Source organism: Ruditapes philippinarum, unplaced genomic scaffold, assembly GCF_026571515.1.
Source record: "Ruditapes philippinarum isolate M1 unplaced genomic scaffold, ASM2657151v2 ctg1854_1_1_1_1, whole genome shotgun sequence".
NCBI lineage: Eukaryota > Metazoa > Mollusca > Bivalvia > Venerida > Veneridae > Ruditapes > Ruditapes philippinarum.
The window spans coordinates 121048-141254 of NW_026859335.1; the positions used below are offsets into that span (position 1 = coordinate 121048).

General features: G+C 34.2%; 1 protein-coding gene and 1 long non-coding RNA gene across 2 annotated transcripts; both read left to right on the top strand.

Moving 5' to 3' along the window:
- The first annotated feature begins 3712 nt into the window (after positions 1-3712).
- On the top strand, positions 3713-18518 carry LOC132756121 (uncharacterized). The gene is made up of 5 exons (XM_060747121.1): positions 3713-3835; positions 9238-9362; positions 13436-14218; positions 15192-15249; positions 17654-18518. The coding sequence occupies exons 1-5, from the start codon at positions 3727-3729 to the stop codon at positions 17911-17913; spliced, it is 1335 nt and encodes a 444-aa protein (XP_060603104.1). The 5' UTR covers positions 3713-3726; the 3' UTR covers positions 17914-18518.
- LOC132756120 (uncharacterized) lies at positions 9739-11896 on the top strand. The gene is made up of 2 exons (XR_009629285.1): positions 9739-10512; positions 11011-11896. It is a non-coding gene; the product is annotated as an uncharacterized LOC132756120 (long non-coding RNA).
- Positions 18519-20207: the final 1689 nt, after the last annotated feature.

Sequence of the window (20207 nt, forward strand, 5' to 3'; positions counted from 1 at the left end):
TTACAGTCTATCCAGCAAAACAATGAAAAAATTACACGAAATACATAGCTAGATGTATTAACGGGCCGTTGTAAATTTCAATATCAAAATCCTTATTTAGGCCGGATGGTTATGGAATAGAGAATAAGTTACTATTGTATCTTTATCTCAGAGGGTTGAAGTAACAATAAACGAGGATCACATTATTATATGTATAGCAAAATTAGTATACTTGTATATTTCAAAAATGCATCTTTAACGTCAAGAAATGCAATATTTATAAATTCATAACGTGCACGTATTAAAGAACGTCCATGACCATAAATGAGCGCTATGCATTGTAAAAGTGAAAGGCTATAGGTTACATGAGCATAGCTCGGAACGATAAAAATTACCTGCAGTGAATGGGTTTTGAACAACTACAGAATCATTAAATTTTGGAAATGTTATATCAACCGATGACATTTGTCTGTGAAATGATACCATCAATCGCAATTATGGTACCTTCTTTTGTACATTTGTATAAATAATATTTCGTTAAATCTTACATTAAAGAAATATTAATTTTCATTCATCAAACCACAGATATCAGTCATTGATGATCGGTGCATGTATATGTATCATAAATGGTAGAGAATTGAGAGCAACACTTGGCCTTGTTCCTCAAAACATATATTAAGCGTGCATCACATTAAGCCTCAGTAATCAATATTTTTAACTTCCTTTGAAAGATCAAACATGTGTTTAATTATGTTCTGATAATTGATTTAAGGCGTGTTAGATGTTAAACAACTGTAGAAAGTAGCTAATTGACACAAAAGAAAGTAAAACGTTAACAAAGTAATATTTTGGTTCAATACAAAATACTTAATTACTATAACAACACAAATTGCCAAAGAGCAACATATAGAAATGAGTACCTTTTTGGAAATGATTGTAACTGGACACAAAAATATAATGTTTTAAAATATAAAGATGCCAGCATTTTGGGGGCTTAATGGCAACAGCAATACTAATTAAGTTCGTTGTATTGGAAAAGAGAAAGTTAAAAAAGGGTTGAAAAGAAAGTACTTTTTTAACAAAAACAACTATATACGTATATTCTACCATACTCGAAAATAAGCTTACTGATTGTTCATTTCATTAAATAAACAGTAAAATCTATTTGCAACAGTTGTATTGATTCTTTCCAAAGAAACCACTCTCTGGCAGCACTTCTCGGCAAAAGCCAAAGTCTTTGTGTCTTCCAGTGGGTTCTGCTCTGCAGAGATTGCTTGCTTGTTTGTTTATTTGTTTGTTTGTTTGGCTACATCACACTGACACAGTATAGGTCATATGGCGATGTTCCAGCTTTACTCGTGGAGAAAGACCTCAAGTGCCCCTCCGTGCATTATTTCAGGCACGAACGGACACCTGAGTATGGAACCATCGAGGTTCCGTAAGCTAGCTGGATAGATTCCTTAACATGAAGGACAAAGTTCCTGTCGGGATTCGAACCCACAGTGGTGTGGGGCAAGTGGTTCTGCAGATATTGTATTGTATTATTATATCAATGCAACGAATAAAGATTTTACCTTGCAATGAGGAAACAATATTACAGACTAGACCAAGTGTGTACAGATGTGTAGAGAACGTTTGCTAATTTAACGCGGACAGAACGGCTATAAATTATGCCCTAAAAACACGGGAAAATCTTGCCGTACACCAGTTAACAGCTAAATATTTGCTTCCTTTTAAATCGAATAAATGCTACCTTTTAGAAAGTATAGTACAGGTCCTTTCTGCGAAATGTATGGTTTTAATATATAAAGTATTGAAATATCTTATCTCTCAATCGCCAAGTGTTAACATTTTAATCCTTTACCTCGATCATATATAGACGTATTTCGACGGCTTTTCGCCCCCCCCCCCCTTTGGAGGCCTCAAACAGTGAAAAAAGACCCTATTTAGGCACCAAACACTGTTTTTCGTTTGAGAAATGTTGATAAAAAAGTGATTACTTTTTCGGCGCCGCCCCTATCAAAAAAGTAAATCAAGGAGTTACCAGAAGGGGGATGTGACCCCGTCTGTTCCGGGGGTTTAAAGGGGGCGGCAGCCCGGGGGGTTTGAAGGGGCGGCAGCCCCCCCCCCCCCTCATCGCCAAGAAATTTTAGACATGTAACAGGCTAAAAATGGCCCCAGGTCGATCGTAAGGTTACGTGTAACCAACGCTGAAAAGCCTATTACGCTATATCAATCTATTGAGAAGTTGCAGCACTTTGAAATCAGTTTTGATGGGGAAAAAAAAACAATGCAAAATAGTGGTTTCTGGCAATTTTGAGACGCCCCCCCCCCGTTGCCATGGTAACAGGAAATTTAAAATTGATCATGCTGTTACAGAGGCTATGGTCCAGTCAACATTTGGGCCAAGTTTATCAGTATTGAAGCATTTCTCACAGTTTCATATCAGTTTGAATTTGTAGCAGGATGCTTTTCACTGAAAACGGCCTTGTTCACAATCGCCAAGAAAATTTTGGACATGTGACAGGATAAAAATGGCCCCAGGTCGATCGTAAGGTAAGGTGTAACCAACGCTGAAAAGCTTTTTACTCTATCTCAATCCATTGAGATATTGCAGCACTTTGAAATCAGTTTTGAAAAACAATGCAAGAATTTTGTGTTTATTAAATATACATTTTTCTTTTTTTGACATTTGACATTTATAAGAATCATTACAATAAATAAAACTACTTACCTTCTATGAATGAACATTGAGAGACAATTAAGAGACAAAGTGAAGTGATTCTGTCTACGTGAAATAAGCAATATTGCAGACACATAAGTTTACAACCAAAAAAGTTTTCAAAAAGTACATGAACAAGATAGCTTTGTGTATTGGAACTTAATTCGAAGCATTCGAATAAAAAACATTAAAACTGTATCAATCGGCAGAATCATATTTTGTCTAATTGTTTTAATAAATAGAGGATATTGAATGAGTTTAAGTTCAATACTGAATTTATTGAAAGAGTTGAATAATATTATTTTATTCAACGAGTTCAATAAATTCATTAATGAACTTACACTCATTCAATATGCTATTTTTTCACATACCAAAAAAAAAGACCGCTTTTTATAAAGTGAAAAAGAGTCATTTTTCATAGACTCGCCTACAGTATAACGCTAACATTTTGCGCGTCTTTACACTATGTTTGTATATTAACGCAAATGACGTCACGTCAAAATATATGCACAGTCGTGCGATACCATTTTTACGGAGTCACAAAATCAGATTTGAATATATATATATGCACATGCATGATAACTGACCAGAATAGTCACTTGTCAAATCTTAAAATATAGACATGACCAATTTTTATCTTCAATAACTTCGTCAAATCAAAAGCTATGAAACTGAAAACTAAAACCGAGTGTGTCACAAATATTGCCTTAAAGAAATGAACATATCCAAAAAAATATCAAACCTAAACTGTCCAGTATCAGTGCCTTTCAGCCTGATAATATTTTGTCTTTAAGATATTAAGCGGATACAGTAGGCTATTTTTGGAAATACAGTAATTGTCGTATTATTATTATTATTATTAATTTGCAATTAAGCCACCGTCCTGGGAAGCTCATAAGCGCTACCTTAACTTTTTTTCCCTGTTAAAAGTCATTTTCAAACTTTCCGTTAAAGAAGGCTCCTTTCGAATTTTAATTTCTATTTATCTTTTTCGTTTTGTTTATCACATAAGCGATCAAGTCAACATGGCGCTGCTTAGATTTCTGAAACGGCGACTCAGTTTTCTTGGGCTTGTGTTTATTGCAACGATCTTTTGGATATTTTATTTGATTCTTTCAGCTCCTGCAGCTTCTGGTAATTATTTCAATGCACTGTCAAGCATTTCCTTGTTATTGATTTAAGTATAGCACTCACAAAATGAAAGTTGCTAACCACAAAATAAAAAAAATAAATAAATAAAAACAACCAGAAGAATAATATGGATTGTATGCCCTTCTTTGTGTTATTTTTGCATTAATTTTGAATTTTAAATTTAATGCCCTTCCAGTGTTTGTCACATACAGATCAAAACATTTGAAATATGGACAGGTGTCTGGGATTAAGATTGCAAAACTTAAAAAGGCACATATCTATGACTTTAAAAAAAGGAAGTGGCTAGTCTTACGGGCCCATATGTCTAGCCAAAATTTCTAGCATTATGTGACATGCGCACAGCTAGCCAAGACACACTATAATATGAAAATAGGTGCTACCTATGGCGCGGAAAGCTCTTATGATTTATGATTTAAGCATAACATGTTTAGTGTACATGTTAACCAGATCTATCATGCAATTCGTTAATATGTAAATGCAGGTTTTTTGTACAAATAAATTTGTGGTGTTCAACCTATCATCGGAAGAGGGAAGGCTGCGCATGCGTCAGCGTTTGGAAAATCCCGTCCGCCATTTTCTGTTAATCTCTATTTTAATCACATATGTTGTTTTTACGTTATTTTTTATGTGCTTATTTATCAAAAAGGATTTAAAAGTAACTTTTTACATTTGTCATCGTTACTATAGTCTTATGAATGAAATGAATGTTTATTTTCTGATTTTGTACATCATTCTTTCACCGGAAGTGTTATTAACCCATTACTTCATATACACGCCTTTTAACGCCTTTTTCACCCCCCCCCCCCTTTTTGTTGTCTCAAATGGTGAAAAAATGCCTTATTTAGGCCCCCAACACTTGTTTTTGTTTGAGAAATGTTGTTAAAAAAAGTGACCACTTTTTCGGCGCGGCCCCCCAACTAAAAGATACATCAGGGGGTTGCCAGAAAGGGGATGTGCCCCCTTCTGTTTGGGGGGTTTGAAGGGGGGCGGAGTCCCCCTCATCGCCAAGAAAATTTTGGACTTGTGAGAGGCTATAAATGACCTCAGATTGATCATAAGGTAACGTGTAACCAACGCTGAAAAGCATTTGACTCTATCTCGATGCATTGAGAAGTTGCAGCACTTTGAAATCAATTATGATGGAAAAAATCAACGCAAAATAGTGATTTTTGGCAATTTTGAGATGTCCCCTCGTTGCCATGGTAACAGAAAATTTAAGCCTGAGCATGTTGTTGCAAGGGCAATGGTCCAGTCAACATTTGTGCCAAGTTTGATTAGTGTTGAAGCAGTTTTTATAGTATTATAGCAATTTGAACTTGTAACGGGAGACTTTTCAATGAAAACAGCCATTTTTCACAAAATGCTTATGAAGTAATAGGTTAAGCATGCGTCTGCTAGCAATAGTCTGAATTATTTAGACGCTCATTAAAAGAGCTGTGATATCTATATTTAGCTCAAAAGGATTTCAAAATGGCGGCGGCCAGTTAACTAAGGATTTTTTCACAGCTCATTAGGTATAGATATATATTTTTTTGAAATTTTCATTTACTTTTAATTTGAATTGATACGCGTCATACATGTTATCTAAGAGCGCTACAGCCCTCGCGGGGCCTTCCTCATATTATCTAGACGTTTGGCACTTTTCAAAATTCTATGAAAATTGTATGAAAGTCGAAAATGCGTATGTAAGTTTATGTTTAAAACGAGGATTTTAACCAAGAAACAGCAATTGTCGTCGTGTGTTTACTTTTTAGAGACTTCAATCTCCATGTTGGCTTAAGAAAGTATAAATATCGATTGTTGTTATCTCCAGACGGCGAGAAAAAAGTGTTGAATGACATCAATTGAAATCATTTACATAATTATTATAATAATCCTTTTTAGCTCGACTTTTCTATGAAAAGGGGAGCTATCCTACTCGCCCCGGCGTCGGCGTCGGCGTCACACCTTGGTTAAGTTTTTCGTACCACCCCACTTTATTTCAGAAGTATTACAAGTATGGCTTTGAAACTTACCATACTTGTTCACCATCATAACCTCCATCTACAGACAAGAGTACATAACTCTGTCAAGGTTTTTGACAGAATTATGGCCCTTTTTTGACTTAGAAAGTGTATTGAGCTTGGTTAAGTTTTTTGTACCACCTCACTTTATTTCAAAACCATTGGAGGTATTGCTTTGAAACTGACCATACTTGTTTACCATCACGACCTTCATCAACAGACAAGAGGACATAACTCTGTCAAGGTTTTTGACAGAATTATGCCCCTTTTTGACTTAGAAAATACATTGAATATGGGTAAAATCCACTTATTGCCTTAACCCTTTGAGATATTGCTTTTGAAACTTTTAATGCTATTTCACATCATTACCCCCATCTGTACGCAAGAGAAGGTAACTCTGTCAAGGATTTGTTTTTAAAAATTAAGGCCTTTTATCGACTTAGAATCTTGGTTAAGTTTTTAGTACCAGTCCACTTTTTGACTGAACTGTTTGAGATATTAATTTGAAAGTTGGAATACTTGTTTACAATCATGATTCCCAAACATGTCCAGGAGAAGGTAATTCTGTCAAAGATTTTATTTGAATTATGGCCCTTAACTGTCAATGTTTTGTATTATAGGCAAGCACTAAAAAACTTAAAAAATCTAAAAAAATTCATTCCTATCCACTTGTTCACTTTACCATAAATTATGTCATATAAACATTGCTGTAATATTCAAGGGTATCAAACAACTAGTTCACTTTAAAAATACAGAGATTCTTGTATTGCCTTTTACTGCAAAAACTTTTTTTATTGGCAAGCAATAAAAAAGTCGAGCGCGCTGTCTTACGGACAGCTCTTGTTGTTTCAATAAGTTTAATTTTCAACGCCTTTATAAATGAAAAAGCACCAAAAATAATTGTTGTTGGGCTCTGATTATTTACTGACCAAAAGTAGAAGTATGGCCATTATGATTATTTAATCCATGTACTTAATTAACAAAAAATGATTTAACCTTTTCCCTCACATAGACGTGTTTTGACGGCTTTTTGCCCCCCCCTTTTTTTTGAGTCGTCAAACAGTGAAAAAATGCCCAATTTAGGCCCTAAACACTGTTTTTCGTTGGCCTCAGGTTGATCTTAGTGTAGCTAGTAACTGACACTGAAAAGCCTATTACTCTATCTCAATTCATTGAAAAGTTGCAGCACTTTGAAATCAGTTTTGATGGAAAACAAACAATGCAAAATAGTGATTTTGGGCAATTTTGAAACATCCCCCATTGCCATGGTAACAGGAAATTTACGTTTGAGCATGCTGTTGTGTAGTCAACATTTGTGCCAAGTTTCATCAGTATTGAAGCATTTTTAACCAGGTTTTCCGAAGGAAAAAACTGGTTATTACTATTAGATTGAGGTATGTCGGCTGGCGGCGGATGGGCGAGCGGGTATTCGTAAACAATTTCTTCTGTGCGCAACTCCTTCTACATTTCTCAACGGATTTTGACCAAACTTTCACAGATGCTTTGTCATCAAGTGCCCTGGCACATATTGTCGGGGTTTTGCGATTGGATAATATTTGACCTAATTATGGCCCTTTGTTTTTTTTCCTTATATAGAATATATAGTGAACAATTTCTTCAGTGCTGAACTTGTCCTACATTTCTCAATGGATTTTGACCAAACTTTCACAGAAGCTTTGTCATCAAGTGCCCTGGCACACATTGTCAGGGTTTTGTGGTTGGATAATATTTGACCTAATTATGGCCCATTGTTTTTTTTTTCCTTATATAGAATAATTATATAGTGAACAATTTCTTACCTGCGCAACTCTTCCTACATTTCTCAACGGATTTTGACCAAACTTTCTCAGAAGCTTTGTTATCAAGTGCCCTGGCACATATTGTCGGGGTTTTGTGATTGGATGATACATGTATTTGACCTAATTATGGCCCTTTGTTTTTTTTCCTTACACAGAATATATAGTGAACAATTTCTACCGTGCGCAACTTCTCCTACATTTCTCAACGGATTTTGACCAAACTTTCATACAAATATACAATGTACTTTGTATGATTGCATTATGTAACTTTGATACTTTTATCAAGATTACAATGCTTGCATTTTCTTTGTATTCTTTTTTTTTTTACAATATGGCAGAACATCTTTATTAAAGTAAACATACAAGGACAAATGCTAGTTCTTGCTTAAAATCCTGGTTGAAAGACACAAAAAACATGTGCATTTTCGACTTTCATATAATTTTGAAAAGTGCCTCCTCCTAGACAATACTGCTATTAGGGCCCGTATGGCTAGACTCTTCTGTTAGGTCTATGGGCAGAGAAAATGTTCGTCAATCCCCTGGATTAGACCCCTATTTATATTTCAGAAGAAAAACTTGTATATAACACACTAAAGAAAATGGAATGAACCTTATATGCATACCCCCAGGTCTATTCCAGGATATAGCCTTCCACAACTGCCATAATTTTCCACCTCAGGCGAAAATAGTGACTGTCAGCATACATGTCACTTCACAAACACATTTAAAAATCATTCATAAATATTGATGCTTATTTGGAGTCAACTCATCCCTTGGTCATCTTGTCCCAGAACTTGTCATCTACCTAAGCTGTCCCTGTTTTCGAATTGCCAACCCGGTCTGTAAATACTATGCAGAAGTATTGCTTATTAAACACAAGTTGTTTTTTATTGATCATAATTGGATTATCACATCTCTTTATGCTTATCCATGCATTAAACCATTGTGTCTGAGTGGTTTATCACACATTTAACCATAATTATAGCTGTATACAGAACAAAGCAGAATCATTTATTGTCATTAATAATTTAATATAACCTGGCATATTTATACAGAATGTACATGTATAGTGGTGTATATAAACTTTACAAGAAGAACAAAATAAATAGATACATGTACATGTACCTATTATGTATAGTTTGGGAGTTTTCATAATCATATAGACAAATGATATTATAGGCAAAATTAAAACTGTTCTATAGAATTTCTTTAAACTTAGCATGTTGTTGAAACATTTTTAGTGGAACAAATTTGGGTATTATTGTTCACACTGTAAATCCATATAAATATTAATTGAAAAACATTTGCCATGAATATGGTACAATGTACATTTGATGATTTGTATAATTACACATGTACTTATTATTCAAATATTGAAAGATTCAACAAAAAATAGCAAATACCTTTATGTCATCATCATGGGCACAGCCATTAGCGGTGACCCAATGAACAAATGTAACTGCAAATCAAATGTCATGTGACCACCCACCTTGAAAAAAGATATATGTAAAACTTTAAGTTAATTTTTGGATTTTGTTGAAAGCATATTGTGTTATAACATGGCTGTCATATATCATCACAGATTCATCATACCACCATGGGGTATTGCCACATGATCAAGGAAAAGTCTTGAAGAAAGAGGTTGTTAGTGTAACAAGAAAAGTAATGGTGGAGCATCTACAACCCAAGAATGTTGTAAATATAGAGGTATGTCTTGTTATTAATTTAAACAATAATAATATCTTAGTATCATATGTTTTGGTTGGGAGCCGAATATCCATCCCGAGGGTTCCCTGCCCATTGGGCGGTAAGGAGGCTTGCCATAGGAAACAAGAAGTTGATGTGCTAGTAGATTGATTTAAAACACTCAAAAATGCAAATTTTCTTTTAAAAAATATTTTGTTTTTAGCCTACATAGCTGAAGAACATAATAAGTTTGTTGCTGCCTTAGGATGCTAAATTTGATAAAGTCTCGTATATTTAGCATGTTGTGTTTAGAAATGGGAGAAAACAGATAAAGTTCAGGCTTCGCGAAACTGCTGAAAAATTTGCCTGACAGACATTCGGTCAGACAAACTTTCAATTTGTCTGACTGAAAGAACTTTTGTCTGACCGAATTTTTTTTCCAAATATATGTATATGGTAATACCTTTGTGTTTTTTAGCTCATCTGTCACAAAGTGACAGGGTGAGCTTTTGTGATCGCTTTTCGTCCGGCGTCCGTCCATCCGTCGTCCGTCCGTAAACTTTTACTTTAAATGACATCTCCTCATAAACCACTAAGCCAATTTCATCCAAACTTCACAGGAATGTTCCTTTGGTGGTCACCTTTAAAAATTGTTCAAAGAATTTAATTCAATGCAGAACTCTGGTTGCCATGGCAACCGAAAGAAAAAACTTTAAATATCTTCTTTTAAAAAACCATAAGAGCTAGAGCTTAGATATTTTGCATGAAACATCTTCTAGTGAGTGTCTACCAAGTTTGTTCAAATAAAAGCCCTGGGGTCAAAATTGGCCCGCCCCGGGGGGTCATTGATTTTCCCTATATGCATATAGTAAAAACTTAAAAAATCTTCTTTTAAAGAACTCAAAGAGCTATGGCTAAGATATTGAGCATCAAACATGTTCTAATAGGTGTCTACCAAGTTTGTTCAAATAAAAGCCCTGGGGTCAAAATTGGCCCCGCCCCAGGGGGTCATTGATTTTCCCTATATGCATATAGTAAAAACTTAAAAAATCTTCTTTTAAAGAACCAAAAGAGTAGAGCTAAGATATTTAGCATGAAACATGTTCTAATAAGTGTCTACCAAGTTTGTTCAAATAAAAGCCCTGGGGTCAAAATTGGCCCCGCCCCGGGGGTCATTGATTTTCCCTATATGCATGTAGTAAAAACTTAAAAAATCTTCTTTAAAAGAACTCAAGGAGCTATGGGAAAGATATTTAGCATCAAACATGTTTTAATAGGTGTCTACCAAGTTTGTTCAAATAAAAGCCCTGGGGTCAAAATTGGCCCCGCCCCGGGGGGTCATTGATTTTCCCTATATGCATATAGTAAAAACTTAAAAAAATCTTCTTTTAAAGAACCCAAAGAGCTAGAGCTAAGATATTTAGCATGAAATATGTTCTAATGGGTGTCTACCAAGTTTGTTCAAATAAAAGCCCTGGGGTCAAAATTGGCCCCGCCCCGGGGGGTCATTGATTTTCCCTATATGCTTATATAGTAAAAACTTAAAAAATCTTCTTTTAAAGAACTCAAAGAGCTATGGCTAAGATATTGAGCATCAAACATGTTCTGATAGGTGTCTACCAAGTTTGTTCAAATAAAAGCCCTGGGGTCAAAATTGGCCCCGCCCCAGGGGTCATTGATTTTCCCTATATGCATATAGTAAAAACATAAAAAATCTTTTTTTAAAGAACCAAAAGAGTTAGAGCTAAGATATTTAGCATGAAACATGTTCTAATAGGTGTCTACCAAGTTTGTTCAAATAAAAGCCCTGGGGTCAAAATTGGCCCCGCCTCGGGGGTTCATTGATTTTCCCTATATGCATATAGTAAAAACTTAAAAAATCTTCTTTTAAAGAACTCAAAGAGCTATGGGAAAGATATTTAGCATCAAACATGTTCTAATAGGTGTCTACCAAGTTTGTTCAAATAAAAGCCCTGGGGTCAAAATTGGCCCCGCCCCGGGGGTCATTGATATTCCTTATATGTGTATAGCAAAAACTTAAAAAATCTTCTTTGAAAAAACCCAAATAGCTAAAGTTAAGATATTAAGCATGAAACATCTTTTAGTGAGTGTCTACAAAGTTTGTTCAAATAAAAGACCTGGGGTCAAAATTGGCCTTGCCCGGGGGGTCATTGATTTTCTTTATATGTGAATAGCAAAAACTTAAAATCTTCTTTGAAAAAACCCAAATAGCTAGAGTTTAGATATTAAGCTTGAAACATCTTCTAGTAAGTGTCTACAAAGTTTGTTCAAATAAAAGCCCTGGCCCGGCCCCAGGGGTGTCATTGTTTTTAACTATATGTGTATAGTAAAAACTTAAAAAAAATCTTCTTTTAAAAAGCCCAATGAGCTAGAGCTTAGATGTTTAGCATGAAACATCTTCTTATGGGTGTCTACCAAGTTTGTGCAAATAAAAGCACTTGGGTTAAATTGGCCCTGCAACGTTGGGGGGTGGGGGTTGGGGGACCTATATACAGGTGAGCGACCTCAGGGCCATCATGGCCCTCTTGTTTAAAGACATAGCAACTTTTAAAGATTTGCAACACAATTTTATTCTCTTAAATAAAACATCAGAAAAAAATTAGAATGTAACACCGACATTTTCGTCCGAGTACAAGGTCATTGAAAGTCATATGTATCTAGAATTTGATTGGACACTTATAATGAAACGGCGAATCAAAACTCGTTTTACATTTTTTATTCAAGGGAGAAAACTCGGTCTTGGATATATCCCAGTATTCGTACCGGACATAAGGTCCGGAACTCGGAAAAAAAATATCTGACCAGCCTGATTTTTGCCGGACATGTCCGACGGTCCGGCAACTTTCAGAATGATTAAAAGAAAGTTTCTAGCAGATTCAGAGCATTTTTGCCCTATCACCAGGAGTCCGTACAAGGTCTCATTCACAATAAAAAATTAGTCTGTTATTTTTTCTTACAATATGCAACAATCATAACAGCAGACAAAAAAAATCTAATTGTTTAAAATTTTGAGGAAAATTAAACTATTGTGACTTGTTTCTATGCTAGGAGTCCTTCAAAAGCCCCAAGATTTCTTAACTAAAGGTAAATTGCATCATTGAAAGGAATTGTGTGAAATTGAGTGACTGATCAGTTTTGCTGCAGAAACTTTGCATCTAAATGCACATATCTTAGTCACTGTGTCATGACTCATGGAATACCTTGACATTAAAATGACTTCTTTATGAATCAATGGATTGATCAGAACCAGACATGGTACTGTAGAATGCTTTAGATTCGAGTTGTCAAAACTTCCCATTTTACTTGTCCAAAAAAGTCAATTTTCCTTTTATTTGTGTATTCATGAATTGGCTTGATCATCATAGAAACATAGACAGAATTGGAGTAAAATATCGTTTTCAGTTTTGCCAATATTTAAACAGATAATCATAATGCAGCTGCTGTTATTTAATAGATTCTTTTAACTTTACAAAATAATCAATTGACATGATGCCAGGTGTAATGTGTTCACTTGCTAATATCCCAATTAAAACATTACATAATGCACAATACATAATGTACAAATTCAATACATAATTGTACTTATCACACATGCTATTGATTACATACATTTCCACTTTAATTATATAAATGAAGCAAAGTAACCTTTAAAGATGTTTGAGCACTTGTGAAAAAAATGAAACCAAAACTTTTAGGAGGAGCATCCATGGCTTACAGGATAAGATTGTCAATTTCAAACCCCTTAGCCCTCACTGCTATGGAATTGAATCCTGTCTAGGACTTTGGATTCTTTCATGTGAAGAAGCTATCCAGAACGCTTATGGAAGGTCGCTGGTTCTTCTTAGGTGCCTGTTTGTGTCTGAAATAATGCACTGAGGGGCACCTTAGATCTTCCCCCAACAGCAAAGCTTTAAGGAATTTTCAAATACTTTATAATGTCTGACATTTACAATATCTATGGATTCAAAATTTATACAAAAAAAATCATATGCATAGTTCAAGTTGTAGTATGAGTACATGTATATAAAGATTATGTATAACTTAACAAGTCCTTTTCTTTTATTTATTTATAGAACAAGGGAGAGAAGCAGATCCAACCACCGAAGGATGCCGATATTTCCGGGAAAGTTATAGAGGTACCGGAAAAGCAAGTTATACCTCGACCTCCCCCTGAGATAGACGGAAACATTGCAGGCAATGTTGTTAAACCATTTGGTGATATCAATAGAGTTGTAGTTAATGAAAAGAGCGGGCAAAAAAATGATTCAGACAAAGTTGAAGGTAGTCCAAAAGCAGCGGACATAGATAAGTCTGTCGAAATTGTGAAACAGTTTAACGGTACAAAGAATGTAACAGAAAAAGAATCATCAAAGAAACTTAATGAAACAGTTAATATATCAAAAAACGTTACTCATCAGCCAGTACTGAAACAGGTTGAAAAGCAAGTGATAAAGCTGGGGCAAAGTTTTAAAAATAAGACAATCGGAGATTGGGAAACAGTGAAGAACAAAACACTGGAAAAGTTAACGAATTTAGGCGTAATTAAAAAAACTGAGTATATAAAATTGATATATACTCCAGTGAAATGGATTTTGAATATATCATTTGAAGACATAGGTAATATAATGAAAGACACGCAGTACTTTCAAGTTAAACAGAATCTAACAGAGATGGAGTACCATCCGTTGATGTCTCCGAATTCAACACAGAAGTTAAATGTTACGGAAGTAAAATATGGACTTGGGTATTGTGATTGTAAGGACCTGGAGTGTATGTGCTGTGTACGGGTGTACAATAAGTGGATGAGATTAAATAATACAGCTTGTTCTTTAATAACATTCTCATCTAAATCTCAGGTATGTTTAAACATTGTTTAACCTATTCATTCTATAGATATACACCTTGTAGGGGACTGGGGAAAAGGAATATTGCCTTCTCTTTGAAGAAAAAGGTGAATTTTGTCTCATTAAAGGAACTCATAATGTTAAGTACTAGTAATAACTACTGTACATGTATTTTGCAAAAAGCAAATTTCAATATGATATTGTTAAGGGCAGTTAAAATTTAAAAAGAAAATAAACTGATTTTTTTTCTTCAAAAAATAGGATAGGGAAATGGGTGAAATTTTGTCTCAAAAATGGTAAAATCCCTTAATAATTAGTATTTTAAGACATAAAAAAGGAAAGACAAAAGTCAAAGTTACCTTTGTCATAAATTTTCATATTGTTTTGCATTAATGTACTGTAAATGCCACCAAATTCTAACTCTGATTACAAATCATCTGGAGCTTATTTATATATTTGTCATGTACATATACTGTACTCCTTATGTCAAAGCTTGTTACATATTGATAGTTTGAAACTTACACATTGCTGATTTCAAAAAAAAATAAATCCTTTTTGAATCAATGAATCCAATGCTATAAAATTAAGTGTTTCAGATTGAACTTTGGTTTCACCATTGCTTGTGTGTGGGGTGGAGTATGAAAGATTCCATTATCTCTCATGAACTGATACAGTTTGACTAAGTCTGCAATTGTCCCTGTTAAATTTATTTTTTCACTCTTGGTCAGTCTTGAGGAATCTCACTTTTTCCTGAATTTGTATTGGACCACAAAATCTGTTGCATCTGTATAAAGTCCAGAATGCACATAAATGCATTGTTATACAGCAATAAACTTCAATCGCTAGCTCATATGTTCATCTTTCTTTTCATAACGTGATAATATCTAGTCAATATACAAATACAGATATATATATATAAGTCACATATGTCTCATTGTCTAAAAATCAATGACATAAAATGCAGTGAAGTTTTATGTATTTGTAGGAGCTGCAGTTTGTTTATTCCATTGATAAAATGCCTATTTTCGATAGAAAAATTGCAGGTATGTATTTTATTATCATGAAAAATCATTATGCACAACATAGAGCAAATATTGACAATTGAAATATACATTGAAAAATTCAATATTGATTAGATTCACTACTATTTATAACACAGTCTGTTGCTCACTTTCAACACTGAACTGTCTGTAAATAGCATGGTACTGTGACATGGGATCTTTGAAGATAACTCCTATAAAAGATTGCTGGTTTTACATTGTATATATATATTTTTTTGCCTTACACAGTGCAGTCAGGGTTCAAGTAATCATTTACATGTTTGACTACATATGTTAGGAAGATGCCTCTATATAAAGGCAGATAGAATTTAAGTCTCGAAAATGAAAAATTTTTTTTTTTAAAGCTGTATGTTTTTAGCTCACCTGTCACAAAGTGACAGGGTGAGCTTTTGTGATCACTTTTCGTCCGGCGTCCGTCCGTCCGTCCGTCCGTCCGTCGTCCGTAAACTTTTTCTTTAAATGACATCTCCTCATAAACCACTAAGCCAATTTCATCCAAACTTCACAGGAATGTTCCTTTGGTGGTCACCTTTAAAAATTGTTCAAAGAATTTAATTCCATGCAGAACTCTGGTTGCCATGGCAACCGAAAGAAAAAACTTTAAATATCTTCTTTTAAAAAACCATAAGAGCTAGAGCTTAGATATTTGGCATGAAACATCTTCTAGTGAGTGTCTACCAAGTTTGTTCAAATAAAAGCCCTGGGGTCAAAATTGGCCCCGCCCCGGGGGGTCATTGATTTTCCCTATAAGCATATAGTAAAAACTTAAAAAATCTTCTTTTAAAGAACCCAAAAAGCTAGAGCTAAGATATTTAGCATGAAACATGTTCTAATGGGTGTCTACCAAGTTTGTTCAAATAAAAGCCCTGGGGTCAAAATTGGCCCCGCCCCGGGGGGTCATTGATTTTCCCTATATGCATATAGTAAAAACTTAAAAAATCTTCTTTAAAAGAACTCAAAGAGCTATGGCTAAGATATTTAGCATCAAACATGTTCTAATAGGTGTCTACCAAGTTTGTTCAAATAAAAGCCCTGAGGTCAAAATTGGCACCGCCCAAGGGGGTCATTGATTTTCCCTATATGCATATAGTAAAAAACTTAAAAAATCTTCTTTTAAAGAACCAAAAGAGTTAGAGCTAAGATATTTAGCATTAAACATGTTATAATAAGTGTCTACCAAGTATGTTCAAATAAAAGCCCTGGGGTCAAAATTGGCCACCGCCCCGGGGGTCATTGATTTTCCCTATATGCATATAGTAAAAACTTAAAAAATCTTCTTTTAAAGAACTCAAAGAGCTATGGCTAAGATATTTAGCATCAAACATGTTCTAATAGGTGTCTACCAAGTATGTTCAAATAAAAGCCCTGGGGTCAAAATTGGCACCGCCCCAGGGGGTCATTGATTTTCCTTATATGTGTATAGCAAAAACTTAAAAAATCTTCTTTGAAAAAACCCAAATAGCTAGAGTTAAGATATTAAGCATGAAACATGATTTAGTGAGTGTCTACAAAGTTTGTTTAAATAAAAGACCTGGGGTCAAAATTGGCCCCGCCCCGGGGGTCATTGATTTTTTTATATGTGTATAGCAAAAACTTAAAATCTTCTTTGAAAAAACTCAAATAGCTAGAGTTTAGATATTAAGCATGAAACATCTTCTAGTAAGTGTCTACAAAGTTTGTTCAAATAAAAGCCCTTGGGTCAAAACTGGCCCGGCCCCATGGGTGTCATTATTTTTAACTATATGTGTATAGTAAAAGCTTTAAAAAAATCTTCTTTTAAAAAGCCCAATGAGCTAGAGCTTAGATGTTTAGCATGAAACATCTTCTTATGGGTGTCTACCAAGTTTGTGCAAATAAAAGCCCTTGAGTTAAATTGGCCCTGCAACATTGGGGGGGGGGGGGGGGGGGGCTATATACAGGTGAGCGACCTCAGGGCCATCATGGCCCTCTTGTTGGTGTTCATCATCAGTTCAAAAAAAGTTACTCATTGGCCATGTAACTGAGTAATCTTTTTCTTTTTTCATTTTTGCATTTTGTTCAGTTATATATATTCGGTATTTTTATATGGAAGTGAGTCAAAAGTACCACTTTGGTGACAGTGAGACTATTTCACATTTAGTGCTGTTTTCTTCCGGTCATAAGCATCTTGCATGTGCTATAAACACATGATTGCACCTTCTTCAGAAAGATAAAAAAAAAAGTATTCATTTCTGCAACTTAGTGTCAGTGTGCCTATTTCGAGATATCAAAGCTTATAAACTTATAAGTTGTTAATATGGCTTTAATGTTAAAAACATAGCAGAATAAGTATTTCTAATGGCATATTTTAAAGTCTGCAGTATGTAAAAAAATGAAAACTTAATAATTATTTCCCGTTAAATTTCAGCTGAATTTCCACCAAAGATTTGTTTGGAATCTTCGTCTAAAGTTGCGGGCATTTGTACGTTGTTTTCTAATGTAACAGCGAAAGTGAAAGCAGATAGTGATATTCATAAAATACATTTATCTGGATGTTTAGAGTATGATTTAACACTGTACAATAGAACTGTTAGTTCGTTTCCCGTCGGATGTTTCGAGATTCCAGGACGACAGTCGACTCACAAGGAGGAAAATCGAGCTCAAAATCTCGGCAATTTTATGCCATAATCATTATCAATATTGTGTAGTTGTCTACGGCTTTAACTTATGTAATTGGGATTATTAATATTTTTCTACCATGGTGCATTTTATCAGTCTTTCTGTCTTTTGTAAGTAAGATACTGTATAATTATATTCTGTAGAGCAACGTCCTTTTGAAGACAAATATTGTGTTGTTGTTCTTTTTGCAGAGAAAAGTAGTAATGCTCTTTTAATGTATTATGATGTCTTATTTTGGGAGGAATTATTGTAGCTGTGAAGAAGTACATGTAAGTGCTCTGTAGAGGTAAGTTTGTGTAGGTTGCTCTGAAAGGTAATGTTTAATGTTCCGTAAATTTTACGTTTCTCGACATCAATATTCTCATAAGGTACGTTTAGATCAAGGGCATCTCAAGCTAATTTGCCAATTGTAAGATATTTGATGCACATATATATATCATATACATGTAAATGATTATTGAATTGTTACAGTGGATGGTTGACATCTTTAGGATCTTAAAAAGGCATTGCATATTGGAAATTTATCTTAAACACACATGATTTTTTTTTGTCTGACTTAATAGAGATTGTTCTGTCAAATTTTGATTCCATATACATATATATATTATATACATTGTATACATTATATAATTATAGTAAATTCCTTTTATGGATCATGCTGGACAGATTTGGTAGGAAACTTTACCGAAAAGTTACCTCTAGAATAGAAGAATGGCTTGACTTTAGCTTATTACTTCAGATTGTAAGGCAGCATTTAAGAAGCTTTCTTTATTAGGACTGCCTTGTTTGCCTGCAATTTATGGCTGTAGATTTATGTCTGCGGTGTTTTTCATCCATAGTGTCCCATGGATTTTGTAAAATCCACACTGGGGGTACTTTATTTGAAAGTAACAAAACCTCCTCGTTAGTTAACTTTGTTGAGAAAATTGCACCAGAAGCAGAAATTCCACGTGCCACGTGACGTTTTGTGATCTGCATGAGGCAGGAAACGAGTACAAAAGGTGGTCCAGTTTTATTTTCTGCCATAATGTTTTTGATAAAAGTTATTATTTTAGATGAGATACTCTCAGGAGGAACCCTGTGCTAGAGAATTTTTTTAAGTAAATAAGGATGAAAATCTGATTATTCAAACACTCAATTTCACTTTCTGTAAAAAAAGAATGAGAGTGTTCTAAACTTTAGATTGAAAATTGATAAAATAAGAAAAAAAATATGATAGAAAATAAAATTTGGAATGCCTGTTGTGTTGAATTTTTGTCCAAGACAGGTCACAAAATGTCATGTGGTAATTAGGCACCATGATATTCAGTGTTAGTTGAAATTATTAAACTAACGAATAAGAAGTAATATACTTTATAATTGCTCTTTTTGTAAGCTCACCTGAGCAAACACATTAAGCAAGCAAAGTTTAATAATATACATAATTGTAATATAATATACATAATTGTAATATAAAGATAACATTATATAGATTTATCTAGTCATATCAACAATAGGGTCATATATTTATTGACCTTTTAAGAATATGGTAACTCATTCTGGATAATTATGTGATACAATTTATGTAGAAATTTGAATCAAAATACATGTGTATCACATTGTACAATGATGAGGAGTAATTTGCAATGAATGTAAGCATGTATGCATTGTCTATTTTTTTTTTTTTTTTTTCAAATGGTTTCATTTTGTTACTTTCAGTAATCATTGTTCTTTAGTAACTTACATGTACCTTTAAATTGACTACATGCATTTAAAAGTTCCTTGGTCCTCCCATATGTTGATAATTTGTTAAGATTTCACAAACTTTGCCTCTTTCCATACATGTATGGTATACTACATGTATTTAGGACATTATTTGCCACCTGCTATATATTTATACTATTTCAAATTTAAAAGAGTTCAGCTGCCAAGAATTTGTGATAGTTTAGTACACATCCACTTTGTTGATTGTTTTGATGAACGCAAATTTTTAATATATACAAAAATATTTGACAAAACATAAATTTGTTCTTCTTTAATTTATGTATTTGTCCCTCCTTTATATATGTAAGTAACAACGTGCCTTTAAAAAATACAATGTCCTTTGATGATGTCAGAGGTTCGACAAACAGGTATAGTGACCGCCCGAGCAGGCACTATTACCCTAAATTTTTTAATCAACCACTAGAATTCAGTTGTGTTTAACCATGAGGAAGATTTTACAAAATGCACATTATACAAACTGACTCGGCTTCAATCAGGGTAACTGATTCGTCAGTATTATGCTATTATGTCAAGTCATTGCTGTGTAGTATTTCTTAATT

Bases quoted from the DNA above. Each gene is read 5' to 3' on its own strand.
- LOC132756121 (XM_060747121.1), top strand. From the start codon at position 3,727: ATGGCGCTGCTTAGATTTCTGAAACGGCGACTCAGTTTTCTTGGGCTT. The intron at 3,836-9,237 runs GTAATTATTTCA...ATATCATCACAG, and splicing joins TTCAGCTCCTGCAGCTTCTG to ATTCATCATACCACCATGGG. The intron at 9,363-13,435 runs GTATGTCTTGTT...ATTTATTTATAG, and splicing joins AGAATGTTGTAAATATAGAG to AACAAGGGAGAGAAGCAGAT.